Source organism: Rhamphochromis longiceps, linkage group LG5 (genome assembly GCF_057381845.1).
Source record: "Rhamphochromis longiceps isolate RC_006_pf linkage group LG5, R_longiceps_female_GT1.1, whole genome shotgun sequence".
In the NCBI taxonomy this organism is placed as follows: domain Eukaryota; kingdom Metazoa; phylum Chordata; class Actinopteri; order Cichliformes; family Cichlidae; genus Rhamphochromis; species Rhamphochromis longiceps.
In genome coordinates, this window is record NC_140561.1 from 23,407,052 (window position 1) to 23,420,673 (window position 13,622).

A 13,622-nucleotide genomic window follows, 5' to 3' on the forward strand; every position below is an offset into this window, starting at 1 on the left:
CAAACTGGATTTCTCCGAGAAGTCTCAGAAATTAATCAAGCGTATGTCTCTTTTCTTCAACTATAATGACACCTTCAGAAAAGATTAAAAATAGACATTTTATCCACGTGTTTCAAACTTAAACATTTTGTCAGACAGAAACGATTCATAATACTACCACAGTATGCTTCTTATGTACAGTAGTCATTCTAGATAGCTTAACTTCACTGACAGTACTCCTCTTTGCTCCTGAACGTCCATTTTTATATTCATTTGGCTTTAAAAACACAAAATCAGCTGAGCAGGACTTTGACAAGCAGAGCGCCTGCAAATAAAGATAGGATGCTTTTCAGTCTCTAAGTCAAGTTGAGCTAAGCTAGGTGGGAGCATGATAAACCTTATCATTTTAACACATATAAAGCTGCTGAACTGGCAAGTCATTCAGGATAAATAAGCATTTTTAAACCGTGTAAACTAAAATAAAATAAAAATGAATCAATTTATCACTTCATAACAACTCTAAAGTGGTGAGTTATGAATATTTTTATAACAGCATTTTAAAAGGTAGTTAGCCTACCAACACAAGTGGCTGCTAGCATTAGCTGTCTACTAGCCTTCCCCTATGCTTTTTCAAATAATTAAACAGTAAAATAGTATTTAAAAAAAACAAAAACAAAATGAAATTCTATTTTTTTTTTTTAATTTTCTTTTAGTATTTTAGTGTTATGTTACTTAACACCAATGTGCTCTCCAAGTTACCCAAGATTGCCAGCGTTAGCTGATAAATTAGCATGTCACCCTCTGTTCAAAATGTGCCAAATAAAAAAACCCATCATGGCAGCAGATGACATGCTAAAATTGAGGCTTCAAACCAGGGCTTCACAAACCTATGTCTACATCTTTCACATCACATAAGTGTCTGTGGCATCAATCTAACTCTTAGTAAGAAAGCAAATATTCATTTTTCCGAAAATGCCAAACTTCTCTTTTAACAAACTTCATTTAAGAAAAATAAAGAGGGAAAAAAAATACAGTGATTGACCATCAGGATTGACTACAAAGTACAACACAAAAGACTAAAAGGCTATTTTGCTTTCTGTCTCCAAACCTTCAAGAGGTGCTGACTTTCTTTTCTCCATCAGGATGCTACAATCAATGGCAGTAAAGATATTTCTTCAGCTTGAAAATGCAAGGCACAACAAGATTTTATTTTTTAATGGATAAGGTATGCAATTACGCTTTCACAGTAAACACAAAGAATATATATTATTTTTATTTTGACTTTTATTTTAAAACAACCCCTTCAAATAAATGCTGTTTTGGGGAACCTAATGGGAGGACTCGTTGCCACTTGCCCTGCAGATTGCACAAGCAGAAACAACCACACCACACTGACAACCTCATAGACACCTGTGTGAATCATGCCTTAGGCATAAATACTAAAGTTTATGAAAAGTAAATGCTTGAGATAGCATCGGCACCAGGCCAATCACAGTGAGTAATGAGGTGGGTGCCGTTATCTTATGGCCCCCGAGTTCGTTTGACCTCAGCAGCGAGTATTTTGAAGCTGAATGATTTGAAAAACAATTACTTAAACGTCATTGATTATTAATCAATAAACAGTGGCAATCACGGTAATGGTGCAGAATTTTATAACACCTATAAAACCACACGTAACATTATTCTGAGAAAATGAATGATTGACTTACGGAGTCGTTTATGATACATCACCACAGCTTTGAAAAATGTAATGCAATAAACTCTGAAGTATTGGCAATGGTAACATAATATATGGCACTGTTCATGTTGAGCTAACTGACAGTCAAGAAAACATTTTTCTTTTTAAAGTTAAATTCACTCTACTGAGGCTGACAAATGAACATTGTATCTCAAATAATAAGATTCATAGACAAACATGATTAAATACATTAAGACCACACTTCTTTAGACTATACATTTCAATAATCTTCAAATATTGGTCCAATTTGGATTGGCAAAACAATGAATTACATATTATTGCAAAAAATGTAAACATCCCTCTGATGTATCACAACAATGTCCTCACAAATCTAGCAAAAACGGCAGCTACAAGTTGGTCTTTTTTTTTTTTCCCTTTATAAATAGGAGAGTTAACGTGTTTTTTTGTCAAAGAACAAAATCAAAAACAACAAGCAACTTTTATGTAAAGTTAGGAAGCTAAGTTACACTTATTTTACTACAATGAAAGCTGATTAACTGCTTTGTCAATCATTTGAGAGTTTCACAGTTTCAGGTTTAATGTTTGTAGTTTTAAATGGATTGTTAAAAAAATGATAGATAACATTTGTTGTTGTAAAATCCTTTTGATCACTTAAAATAAAACATTAGTAGCAGATTTTTTTTTATATTGGTAGCCATCTTTTAACTAATTATCTGAAGATTTTAAATAAGTAATTAGGGCAAAAATATTTTTATAAAAAAAAACAAACAAAAAAAAAACTTGCTGGTTACATATTATCAAATTTTTAGAAAATCTGAACATTTACTACTTTATCTTGAAAGTAACAGTAGTACAACAATATTTGAGCAATAATTCAAAATTTTACATCTATAATGGTTCACACAGTTTTGTTTTTCTATTTGAGGAAAATATCTGAAGTGGGAATTGAAATATGATAATATATAGTTTCAGGGAACAGAAGAATTTAGGTTTTAGGTTTCAGCTTCACGTAAGCACATAAGAGTCCTTACAAATTTTTAAGATACTAATATCCAATACTGCAATATAAACATTTATTTTGTTTTCTCTCTTTCAGGCACATTAAACAAAAAGAATTACCCAGCATTTTTTTTTCTTGTTATTTATTTATGACTTTACACTCTGGCCAACTCTGTTTGGATCAGCTGGTTGTTTTGTTGCTGTCGAGTGCCCTCTGTTGGACAAACCATGCAACATCAACAGCATGGTTGAAGGGTGGTTTTTTTTTGTCTCTTCTCTACCTTTTTAATTTTTATTTATTGAAAATTATAAACCCTAACACTAATATATCAGCAAACAGCTAATATCGTCCGATAACATCTGCACACCAATAAATTGGTTGGGCTCTGTTTATTCTTAACACATTTTAAAAGGTTGTTTCCACTCAGCTTGAATACTTCAATTCATGCACAGATGTTAAAAAAATACATTTTTGTCTCATTTAATGGAAATGCTTAGAAAAATGCGTGAAAAAAAAAAAAAAAAAAAAAAAAAAAAAAAAAGACCAACTTCAGCTTAATGCCACAATACATCTGCATCTGAAGGCCCGCACATGTGTAAACATAGAACATCTGGCCTTCCTTTATAGGCTGAAAACATCACCCTGATGTGAACGCTCATTTTTAAAAAAAAAAAAAAAAAAAAAAAAAAAGCAGAACAAAGAAAGAGATCTGTGTGCTTCCATTAACTCTCCCCATACCAGACAGTTAGTTAATCAGAAAACAATCTCGATTACATGAAATATTGGTCAAATAAAACATTCAATTAAATGGTACGTGACATTTCTACAGCTCTGAGAAAACAAAACAAAACAAAAAATCTCAGGAGAACACAACAATGCTACTTCTATCAACGATATGATAAGGATCTGACATCACATTTTTTTTCATGTAGCTTACATGGGCTACTGTCAGTATGTACAAGTAGCAGCATAAAAACCACCCTAACAGTGATTATCAGACCACAAGATTACCATTCTTATATGCCCCTTCGAAATGGCTGTCGATGTGGATGAGGTGGAATGTGCAGATTTTATTATTTTAGCTTGTGTTATCCTTAAAAAGCAGGATTTTCTTTTTTCCTTTTTGTCTTCTGACTGTTCTCCTCTTATGCCTTTCTGTCCTATAGATTTCTACCAACCCAAATGGCACATTTGATTTTATTCATCGTACAGTTTGGAATTAAGTTTTGGCACTTAAAATATAAATACAGTCTTTCTTTTGTTTAAAATATAATTAAGCACAGTTATAACAGTAATACATCAGTGTCCAGTGGTAATCTGAGGTGAAACTTTGGTCTCCATATTACCAACTGGACTACAAAACGCTGGTCGTCACGTGGAAAACAAAACAAAACAAAAAAAGAGAGAGAGAGAATAAATTAAAGTGAAATAAATAAATAAATAAATAAATATCTGTTAATTGGTTGACAATTTCTCTCACAAAAATCTTCAGTGGATGATTTTGCGACAACCCTTTTCAAACAGAACATCCGTACCTGATAACTGACAACATTTTGTGTGAGGTTATAGCTTAATGCCACGATTTGAGGTTATCAGCATCTCTTTCAAGAACATTTAAATAAACTATCTACATTATTATCTCCGGGAAATATTTGAACCCCTGTTTTTGGTAAAAGGACACAACCTGTGGCTCCAGTGGCGCGGGAGTGGTGACAAAGAGCGTTTCAGCGGCCCAGGGTCAAAAGTGCAACGTGACAAGCGTGAACCTCCTGCAGGTTTGAGATGATAAGCAGGAGGTGTGATCAAAGTTGATATGCTACTTTTTCAATTGCTGCATGTTGACAGGAGGGAGCTAAAGCTCATTTAATGCATGTGTGCTACTTTCACCATCATTTAGTTTAGTATATTTCTTCAAATATCACATTCTCTTCGATTTGTTTAAGCCATCATTTTTTTTAAGCTAGGACTGAACTAAATAACTCCTTAAAAAAGGAAAAAAAAAAAAAAAAAAAAAAAAAAAAAAAAAAAGATGAAATACAATTCCATAGGATTGTGTGCAAAATGCTCTATAGGCATACAGTAACAAATAATGGTCTCTTCTACTAGCCACAACATTAGATTTAAGTGCTTTTGATGAGGTATGAACATTGACCAGTATCTGGGAGGAACCATTACCATCCTTCATGCTAACAACATAATTTCGGAGATGAGGTTCATAACTCTGACACTCAAAGTGTTTGGCAAACTATATGATAGGAGCAACAACATTTATGAGTGTGGATGGTTTTAAAAGATTTGCACTAAAACATTATGGCAACGACTGCTTCTACGTATAACTCTCTGCTAAACTCTCGGCCAAACTAAGCCAAAAGTCAAATATACATATATTTTACATACACATATGTGACTTTATGGTTAGATATAATAATATTCAAATATCCAGCAATTATCTGCAACAAAAAAAATGCAGATTTCTCCAGAGAGCTTTACACCAAATATCTGACAACACAAAATAAAATGGCAAATTCTCCTCAGAGATTTCTCTTTTGCTTGTATATGCACAGTTAGGTTTCAGTAAGTTTCTAATTAGGTACCTGTACTGTACTGATCAGCCCGACAGTTGAATGGATGGATGACAGTGAAGGGTCCAGTGTGCTAAGATGAGGATAAGCCTTCATCTGTCTTCATTGCTCCTTCTCAGTTCGAACACCATTTACAGAGGCAGGTCTGTGCTGTTGTGGCGAGTCTTTCTGGAAGTCCCATCATCCCTGGGCAGAGCTTTCTGCAGGTTGGACATGGCAGCGGTCTTCTTTAGGTCAATGACTGCGTAGCATTCGCTGCGCCGGGGTGCCTGCGGACCACATTTTTTGGGTGGTAGGCGCTGGTGCTGTGGCTGGGTCTGGGCACCCCCGCTGCTGAGGGCTTGGCAGGGAGGCTCTCCTTCCAGGTCCACCTGGATGTAATTCAGCTGCCGCGAAGGAGGCATGTGGCTGTGCTCACAACCTCCAACCCCTGACCTCGATCGTCTGCGGAAATCAAAGCTAAATATTCGCCCCCCTCTGTCTGGGTGACACGGCCGTGGATGCGGGGGGCAGGCGTGTCGAAGCCGGGGAGGCTGAACCTGCTCTGTGTTGACATAGTTCTGCAGGGCGTCTCTGTGTATGCCCCGGCCGTCTTGATGGTAACCATTGGGTGTCCCGGGGCCTTCTGAGAATTCGTACTCATCAAAATCTTCCTCTTCTTCTTCATATTCCTCATCATCCTGGTCATCGTCTTCCTCTTCCTGCTCATCATCCCGCTGGAGAGCGCTGTACTCCCACACCGGCGGCAGAGAGGGTAAGTTCTCGTAGTTAAGCAGAGCTGTCCGACGATGAGCTCCACCCATGCCCCTCTCACAGGAGTACCCCTGCGGGGGTAGCGATGTCGGCCCGTGACCGTGTAAGAGGGAGTGAGAATGACTGTCCCCGGTGCTGCTACTGCTGCTTGAACCTACGGATTGCGACACGCTGCTGGGACTCAGACGCTGCTTACGGCCACTTCGCAGGCCGTTGATATTCTCGTACGTGAGCTCGCCACTCTGGCAGCCCTCCTGGTGCTCATGGCCCAGGTGCCGGTGCATGTGATGATGGAAATGGTGGTAGGAGTGAGAGTTGCACAGGTGCATAGAGGGCTCGTCTCCTTCCGTCTCTGAGCTTGCTGCGCCCTCTACTGGCTGAAGGTTGTGAGGATTGTGCCCGTGCCTCTCCCTCTCTCTCTCCAGCAGATGCCGTTGCGCTGGAGTGGGACCCAGCATGAATTTGACCTCCTGCGAGGACGTCTGTAGGAACACCTGAGGATCTTTATGCTCCTCGAGGGGACAGCACCGCAGGTTGGACTGCGGATTTCCTTGGCCCCCTACAGGCATGGCTCCCCGTGTTGTTTCAGGAAAAGTGCTAGGCCGTACCTCAGGTAGAGAGTGCACACAATGACGCATGGAAAGATCCCCCTCCATGCTCACAGTATTTACATAGGTGTGGGTCTGTAAGAGAAAATAAAGACTTTGTTACATTGGCGAAACAGCACAGCTAAAGTCCAGTTAAAAGCGCACTCAGAGGTCTCACCTGGTCTTCCAAACCCATGAGGCTATGTCCATGATCATCAGCAATCGATGGTTGAGAGGAATCTCCTCTGATTGGATAACCAGGGTATCCATTGGGAAAAGCCTGGATAGGAAATGCTGGAGCTGGTACAGGTAAAGAAAAATAAATAAATAAATCAAGTGAGGCTGTTACGTAAAGTATTAAATGTTAAAGTGTTATTTAAAATCCTTTTTGCAGTAAATCAGTGGATACATAAAAAAACAAACAAACAAAAAACAAAAAAAACCCACAACATTAAAAAGGGATTATATCAACAAGAATAACAAATCACCAAAGAAGAAGGAACTTCACCAAAGCAAACCTTTTAAGACCAGCAGCACTTTCACAATCAAAAATAAAATATGACAATGTTTTGATTTTTCATGTTTTGTTTTTTTTGTTTTATCCTCCAGCCAAAGAGGATAACAGTGATATCCATTTTTAGGACCATTTGAAGTGCTTGAAGGAATGCTTGAAGTGCATTTACAGAGGTTCAGTTAGCTGACATGGTAGTGTCTTTTCCTAATACAGTAATGTAAATGTAATAATGAAAGCAAGTCTTTCTGGCTGTGTTACGCTTCAAAGTGTGAAATGAGATGAGATGTCACTACGCATTTGTTGGTTAAACCTGAAGCAATTGATGTTGTCGCCACTTGGGGGCAGTAGAAACTATTTTACCTTCAAATAGTGAACCTGTTGCCAAACTGTTGTCTTCTTTAACACATGCAACCGTTAATGAGCAACATGACTGCTCAACACTGACTCTCTTCTGGCTCTGTTTTGGTGTTCACTGATTTTGAATGGAAATCTTGGGCTCTTTAACCTAAAGGCTCCTCAGTAAGCGTTCCACTTTGCTATTAGGCCCTGGACAGGCTACCTGCCTCTCACTAAAGTAGCAGAGACTGTAAACAAATATGACAAAACTGGGGCAAACTTCATAACCTGAAAGGCGTCTCATAAAACTCCTAATGGGGAAAAGAGGCTCATTTGTTTTTCCTCCAGAAACTGACAACTTTTCTTCAATTATGAGTTCAAGATTAAGCATTTCAAGAATGAAAAGGTCTAATATGTCATTTAGAAGAATGTGACATGGAAACCTCCATTTCTCACACACTGATTAGGCATTTAACTTATCAGGCAGCCGTTTCATCTCATTTTGATGCCAGGAACTGTTTAAACAGTGGCAACCAAAGACTCAAAGAAACCGTTTAATAGGTTAACTGGCAACAGCTCGGTAGCATGACTTGGTATAAAAAGAGTTTCCTAAAGAGGCTGAGTCATTCAGAAGTAAAGATGGTGATAGACTCATCACTCTGAGAAAGTGTGTGGGAAAATAGTTCATCAGCTTAAGAAAAACACTCCAAAATAAAGTTGCAAAGCCTTTTTTGTAGAAGTTCTGCTAAATTTAGCGACGGATTACTGCATCTAACATCTGCAATTAGTCTCAAAGTGCATCCTTTTGTTTGTGTGCGCGTTTGGTGTTGTGTGACTCACTGTTGGGTGTCTGTGGTGTGCGAGACATGTCCATCTCTGGTGTGTGACCGCTCCGACTCATCATCATCGACTCTTCCACCACGTTGATGCTGTTGCACTGCATCAGCTCCTGGAGCAGATTAAAGATCTCTTCTGCCCGAGAACACTTGAATGCAAAGATTCCTATTTTTAAAAAAAAAAACCAAAAAAAAAAAACCCAGAGCACAATGACAACACGTTTAGGACGTACAAAGGTCTCTTCTTACTTGAAAGAGACATCGGCCATATTACAGAGGTGGTCGGTTCCTTTTTTCTCGATCACTGAGAGAGAAGTCTGGTTTGTTTTGGGACTTGAACAACTGCATTAAAGTCAGGTTCAGTGCCTCAGGTGGAAATGGCCACAGAGAGGTTCTGTATATGGATTTGTTTAACTTCCTCACTGAGAATGTTTGTTCACATATGAAGGTAGATCCAAAGAGAGCCAACATCTTCTGAGCATGTTTCATCATGTGGGTAAACTTCTCCTCTTTGAGAGGAGAATAAAAAAAATCCAGCAGGGACTTGAAGTGCTCGACCAGCAGTGAAGCCAAAGTCCGACCAAGTTAATTATTTTAGTTACATCAACTACAGTTAATATTTAGCACCGACTTACATGACACCACATGATTTGTGGTGCAATGCAAAAATACCAGTTTCACTTCTGGATTAATTTCGGTCACTTCATCTATCACTTGCTTCAAAAGACTGACATTTTTTTCCTGTCGGGTGGACATCGACGGATAGCCGTCGGTTAACAGTTTATGTCCCATTTGAGTTCCTGTGTCGCAGATCATCACAGCTCTTGTCCAGAGCTGAGGAGAAAAAGTCAAAACTCCCTGCTTTGTTTTTCACCTGAAGCTCCAGATTTTCTTCAAACTAATTCTTGAACACAGTAATCTGCTCTCCACAAATGTAAGCACGCAAGCTCACCTCTGACTGCCTTTAAAATAAGAGTTGTATTTAATTTCACAAACACCCCCCCCCCCCACACACACACACACACACACACACCAAGTCATCCTTTGATGAGTGTTCAATGAATTGGAGCAGATTGCATGACTTACATTTGAATCCTTTCAAATTACCCAAAGTGGCCCACACCTAAAGATACTACAAGGACAACCTAGGTTAGTACAAAAAGACGTACAAAACAACAACAACTCCCACAGCGACTCTACAGGCGTGTAACCAAAGCAGAAAATCAGAGAAAATGTTACTCACCCTGCCCGGTCTGACAGCGGCGGCCGCTCTCAAAAGAAAACAGGTTGGAGTCATAGCCGTAGCGACGCAGGCAGAGATATGGCCACCGGATGGCGTCCCTCTTACGTGTGTGAAGAATGAGCTCAGTTTGGGTGAGCTCCATGATCCCAGAGCCCAGCTCGTTGCCCTCATCGTCTACATTTGTGACCTAGCAGAGGCGGAAACAGCATGACGTGAAGTGAAGGGGAAGGCACGTCAGTTTACTACAGTTTAAATGGACACAAATGGACAGTTGTTATGTAAGGAGGAAAAAAAAAAAAAAAAACATATACAAGATTTTGGGGGATTCCTGACCTTAAATTTGGTGAGATGGTTGTCTCGGATGGGGTCTCTGTATAGACAGCTCCAACAGCTCCCCATAGCTTCAGCAGGCCAGCTGAAACCTGTCACGGATGAAGCAAACACTATCACACACAGCGCTCATATAAAAATAAATAAACAAACACTGAATGACTTACTCAGTCCAGGCCATCAGTGTAAAGGGATCCGCGTCTCAGTCCCAGGATCTTCTGCTGGGCATTGGCATCACAAGCCAGTTAGTCTGCTGGATTGACATCTTCCAAAGAGGATTAATGTTCTTCCCCCTGAAACCATGAGGGACGGAGGAGTAGAAGAGTTGGAAATCATTGCAGGAACCTTGTCTTCAACCATATGGAAAGCATGAGTTTGGTCATTGTGAACATCCCAGAGTTTTAAAACTCTGAACCTGTTGCATGTCATCTCCTCCTCCGCACGTTTCCCATCACCTTTCAATTACATGCTGACAAATTTAATTACAAAAAGCAATAAATTCAGAACTTCATGTAGCTATTTTATAATCTTTGAGGACCAAAAACTGTAATAAGACTATTTATTCTTAAGGTTATTTAAAAATAATAATAATAACATGACTGTTTAGAGATGACGGTGTAATGGCTGGATGTCAGTAGTGTTTCTAGATATATAATGGAGTAAATACCCTAATTAGTCAAATTATAGCCTAAGAATGCAACACAGTATCTTGCAGTTATATTTCTACTCATCATGCCAGCTTTCTAGAACCAAAGCATCCAATCAAATGCGGGAAATAGAGGAATTGAGGAAATAGACAGCTCCGGTAATGCCAATGTGGAAGTTTGGGATTTAAAGAAAAAAGGGGGGGCGTTTAAAGGAAGTAAGTACACCAATGAATCGTTGCAATAATCCAAACAAACCCCGCAGAACACTTAAGAATACTACAGTCAGTCAAAAAAAAAGTACAGGGAGTTCCTTGCACTGAAGTACATCCCAGATCACAAGCGAATAACGAGACCTCCTGCATGATCCCCTGCGTCCCCGTGCACGCATCTGCATCAGCTTTGTAGTTCCAGCTCAGTTTGTGCTCCTCAGAGGGGCCAAAAACACATTTCACATCAACACCGCCGCATTATGTGCGCTCTAACCTGGGCCTCCGCATCTGACTGGAAACACCAGGCTGGTTTTGTCTCCACACCAAATCCACGGCTACCTTGGAAGGGGGGGGGGGATGAGTGCAAGCGGGCTAAAGAGCTAATAGCTACATCACACACACTTATCACACGGCCACTGAATGAATGGGTCTCCCTCCCACTGAGCTATTTACAGCCGAAAAATCACAGCCTCGTTGCTCAATTAGCCAAGCCGACGCAGAGCCCAAAACAAGCCGCCAGCGAGGCTGCCGCCTGCCCCGCAAACGCGATCGTGCAGCCACGAAAACAGCACAGTGACACCAAAAGCACAACGACACAGTTCAATGACCATCTGTTCTCGTTGGTGTGAGGATACAATAGCGAGAGCGCACAGCAATCACCGGGTAAGTGGAGAGCGACAAGCGATGGTTTGCTACTCACATGTCTGGCACGGATTTTTTCTTTTCTTTTCTTTTTTTTTTTAAATATCAGTCCTAATGCGAGGTGAGCATTGAGACTGCGGTTAGTTATCGGCGGCTGCTGCTGCTGGTGGTGGTGTTGGTAGCGGGGATGTGGCACTTGCACCTCAGAGACGCGAATAAAAAAAGATGCAGTGAGAGCAGTGAAAATGTTATTTTTTCCTCCTATTACGCCCCCCTACTGCAGCACGGGCCTCTGCCTGTATGACATTTCCCAAGCAGCTGGGGTGAGAGTTCACAGCCAGACAACGAGGCTCAAAGCAGCGACAAGAAGGTAAGAAACGCTGGAGGACCACGGAGGGAAAGGTGTGCCTGCTTTGGCCGAAGGAGAGGAGGGGCAAGGGAAAAAAGAGGGGGGGGGGGGGGGGGGGGGACCTTTTAAATGAGGGCCACGTAAGAAAAAAAAACATAATTTAGTGTATCAAAGTTTTATTGTCATATGCAGAGTAAAGATATTTGTTTCCCTGTGCAATGACATTCTTCCTTTGCTGTGAAAAAATCCACTTAAAATGCATAAATAGGATAAATGATTATTTAAAAGCAATAGAAACAACTATAAAGAACTACAATGGGTACAATAGAAGAAATACAATAGAGATATAAGATGTTCAAAATATCTACAGATGAAATAGAAAGAATGTAAGCAGCAGAAGGCTGTGTATGTATACAGTTTACAAATATATGTGTACTTAAAATTGTTGAAAAGGAGAGTCACACCTGTTTCTTCAAGTTGTTTTATTTAAGCATTTACAATCACAAAGGATGAAGTGCTGAAGTCTGCTTTAATTTAAAAAAAAAAAGACAGGACGTCTAAGCGAGATGACAAAAAGGTAAAGAAACTACAAAGCACCACAGAGCAGAATAATTTAGCAGCCTGGATGAATGTGAGAAGAAAGCATGTTTTCAAGGCATGACTGTTTCAGCTGCATGTGGGGAAAACTTTAATTTCTTTATAATCATCCATCAGACTTTTAAGACAATATATGAGGGAAAGTTGAAATATAAAACAATGAGACTGTAGCCATCAAAAATCATCAATGTGCAACTGATTTTGAGAATAAAGTCATAATTACGAGATTTAACTCTAAATTATTTTGACAATAAAGTTGAAACATGGAGATTGAAGTTGTCAGTTCAAGTCAGCTCCCATGGCTGCGATACAAAATGTCTTGTGTAGATGAGTTAGTGAAACAACTCGATCAGCTGGCTTATTGTATCTTGTAATACAACATCCTCTTTACTGCACAAGGTTGTAACCATCGAAACCTTGAATCTGTCCATTGGCAGCTATACTATATGGCAGGGGTCTCAAACTCCAGTCCTCGAGGGCCGCTGTCCTGCAACTTTTCCATGTGTCCCTGTTGCAACACACCTAGTAGGTCATTAGCAAGACTATAGAACAGGGGTCCCCAATCCCAGTCCACGAGGGCCGCTGTCCCTGCAGGTTTTAGATCTCACCCTGGGTCAACACACCTGAATCACATGATTAGTTCATTACCAGGCCTCTGGAGAACTTCAAGACATGTTGAGAAGGTAATTTATCCATTTAAATCAGCTGTGATGGATCAAGGACACATCTAAAACCTGCAGGGACACCGGCCCACATGGACTGGGATTGGGGACCCCTGCTTTAAGTGGACAGAAACCAGATTTGGATATCTGTGGGTTTTTATTTCTTCTTCTATACCTAAAATGATGAGGGAGAATTTTCTATCCCTATTAGAAAACGTTGGGAAAGACTGTGACCATTGGACTTCACTACCATTGTCAGAGTTAATCTGATAAAGATGAATGTCCTCCCCAAATTCTTGTATCTTTTTCAACATGTCCCTTCTTCTTACTAAAGCATTCTTCAATAAGTTAGAAAAGATTCTGTCACATTTCATGTGGGGTGGGAAACAAGCTAGAGTTTGTAAATCTATTCAATGACGGTGGTCTTCGCCTGCCCAATTTTAGACACTACTATTGGGCAGCTAACATACAAAAACTCTTACATTGGGTTCACAATGACCTCCCCGTACCGGCCCGGGTACAAATGGAAACAGCATCTAGCTGTTACTTACTATCATCAATACTCAGCTCCAGTGTTGGGCAAGTTACTTTGAAAAAGTAATTAATTATAGTTACTAGTTACTTCTTCAAAAAAGTAACTGAGTTAGTAACTGAGTT

At 39.8% G+C, this 13,622-nt stretch overlaps 1 protein-coding gene across 2 annotated transcripts; it reads right to left on the reverse strand.

Annotated features, from left to right (window-relative positions):
- Nucleotides 1-1,241: 1,241 nt before the first annotated feature.
- Nucleotides 1,242-11,680, reverse strand: frs3 (fibroblast growth factor receptor substrate 3). Of its 2 annotated transcripts, XM_085406738.1 has the most exons (7): nucleotides 11,416-11,680; nucleotides 10,027-10,152; nucleotides 9,863-9,951; nucleotides 9,530-9,716; nucleotides 8,291-8,452; nucleotides 6,779-6,900; nucleotides 1,242-6,696 (listed from the first exon to the last, which is right to left on the reverse strand). In XM_085406738.1, exons 3-7 carry the CDS (start codon nucleotides 9,926-9,928, stop codon nucleotides 5,392-5,394), a joined length of 1,842 nt encoding a protein of 613 aa, XP_085262864.1. In that variant the 5' UTR covers nucleotides 9,929-9,951; nucleotides 10,027-10,152; nucleotides 11,416-11,680; the 3' UTR covers nucleotides 1,242-5,391. The 2 variants fall into 2 exon arrangements, with proteins under 2 accessions (XP_085262864.1, XP_085262865.1); XM_085406739.1 differs by lacking the exon at nucleotides 11,416-11,680 and having other exon boundaries at nucleotides 10,027-11,404.
- Nucleotides 11,681-13,622: the final 1,942 nt, after the last annotated feature.

Bases quoted from the DNA above. Each gene is read 5' to 3' on its own strand.
- frs3 (XM_085406738.1), bottom strand. From the start codon at position 9,928: ATGGGGAGCTGTTGGAGCTGTCTATACAGAGACCCCATCCGAGACAAC. The intron at 9,717-9,862 runs GTCAGGAATCCC...CGCCTCTGCTAG, and splicing joins ACCATCTCACCAAATTTAAG to GTCACAAATGTAGACGATGA. The intron at 6,697-6,778 runs GTGAGACCTCTG...TTTCTCTTACAG, and splicing joins TCATGGGTTTGGAAGACCAG to ACCCACACCTATGTAAATAC.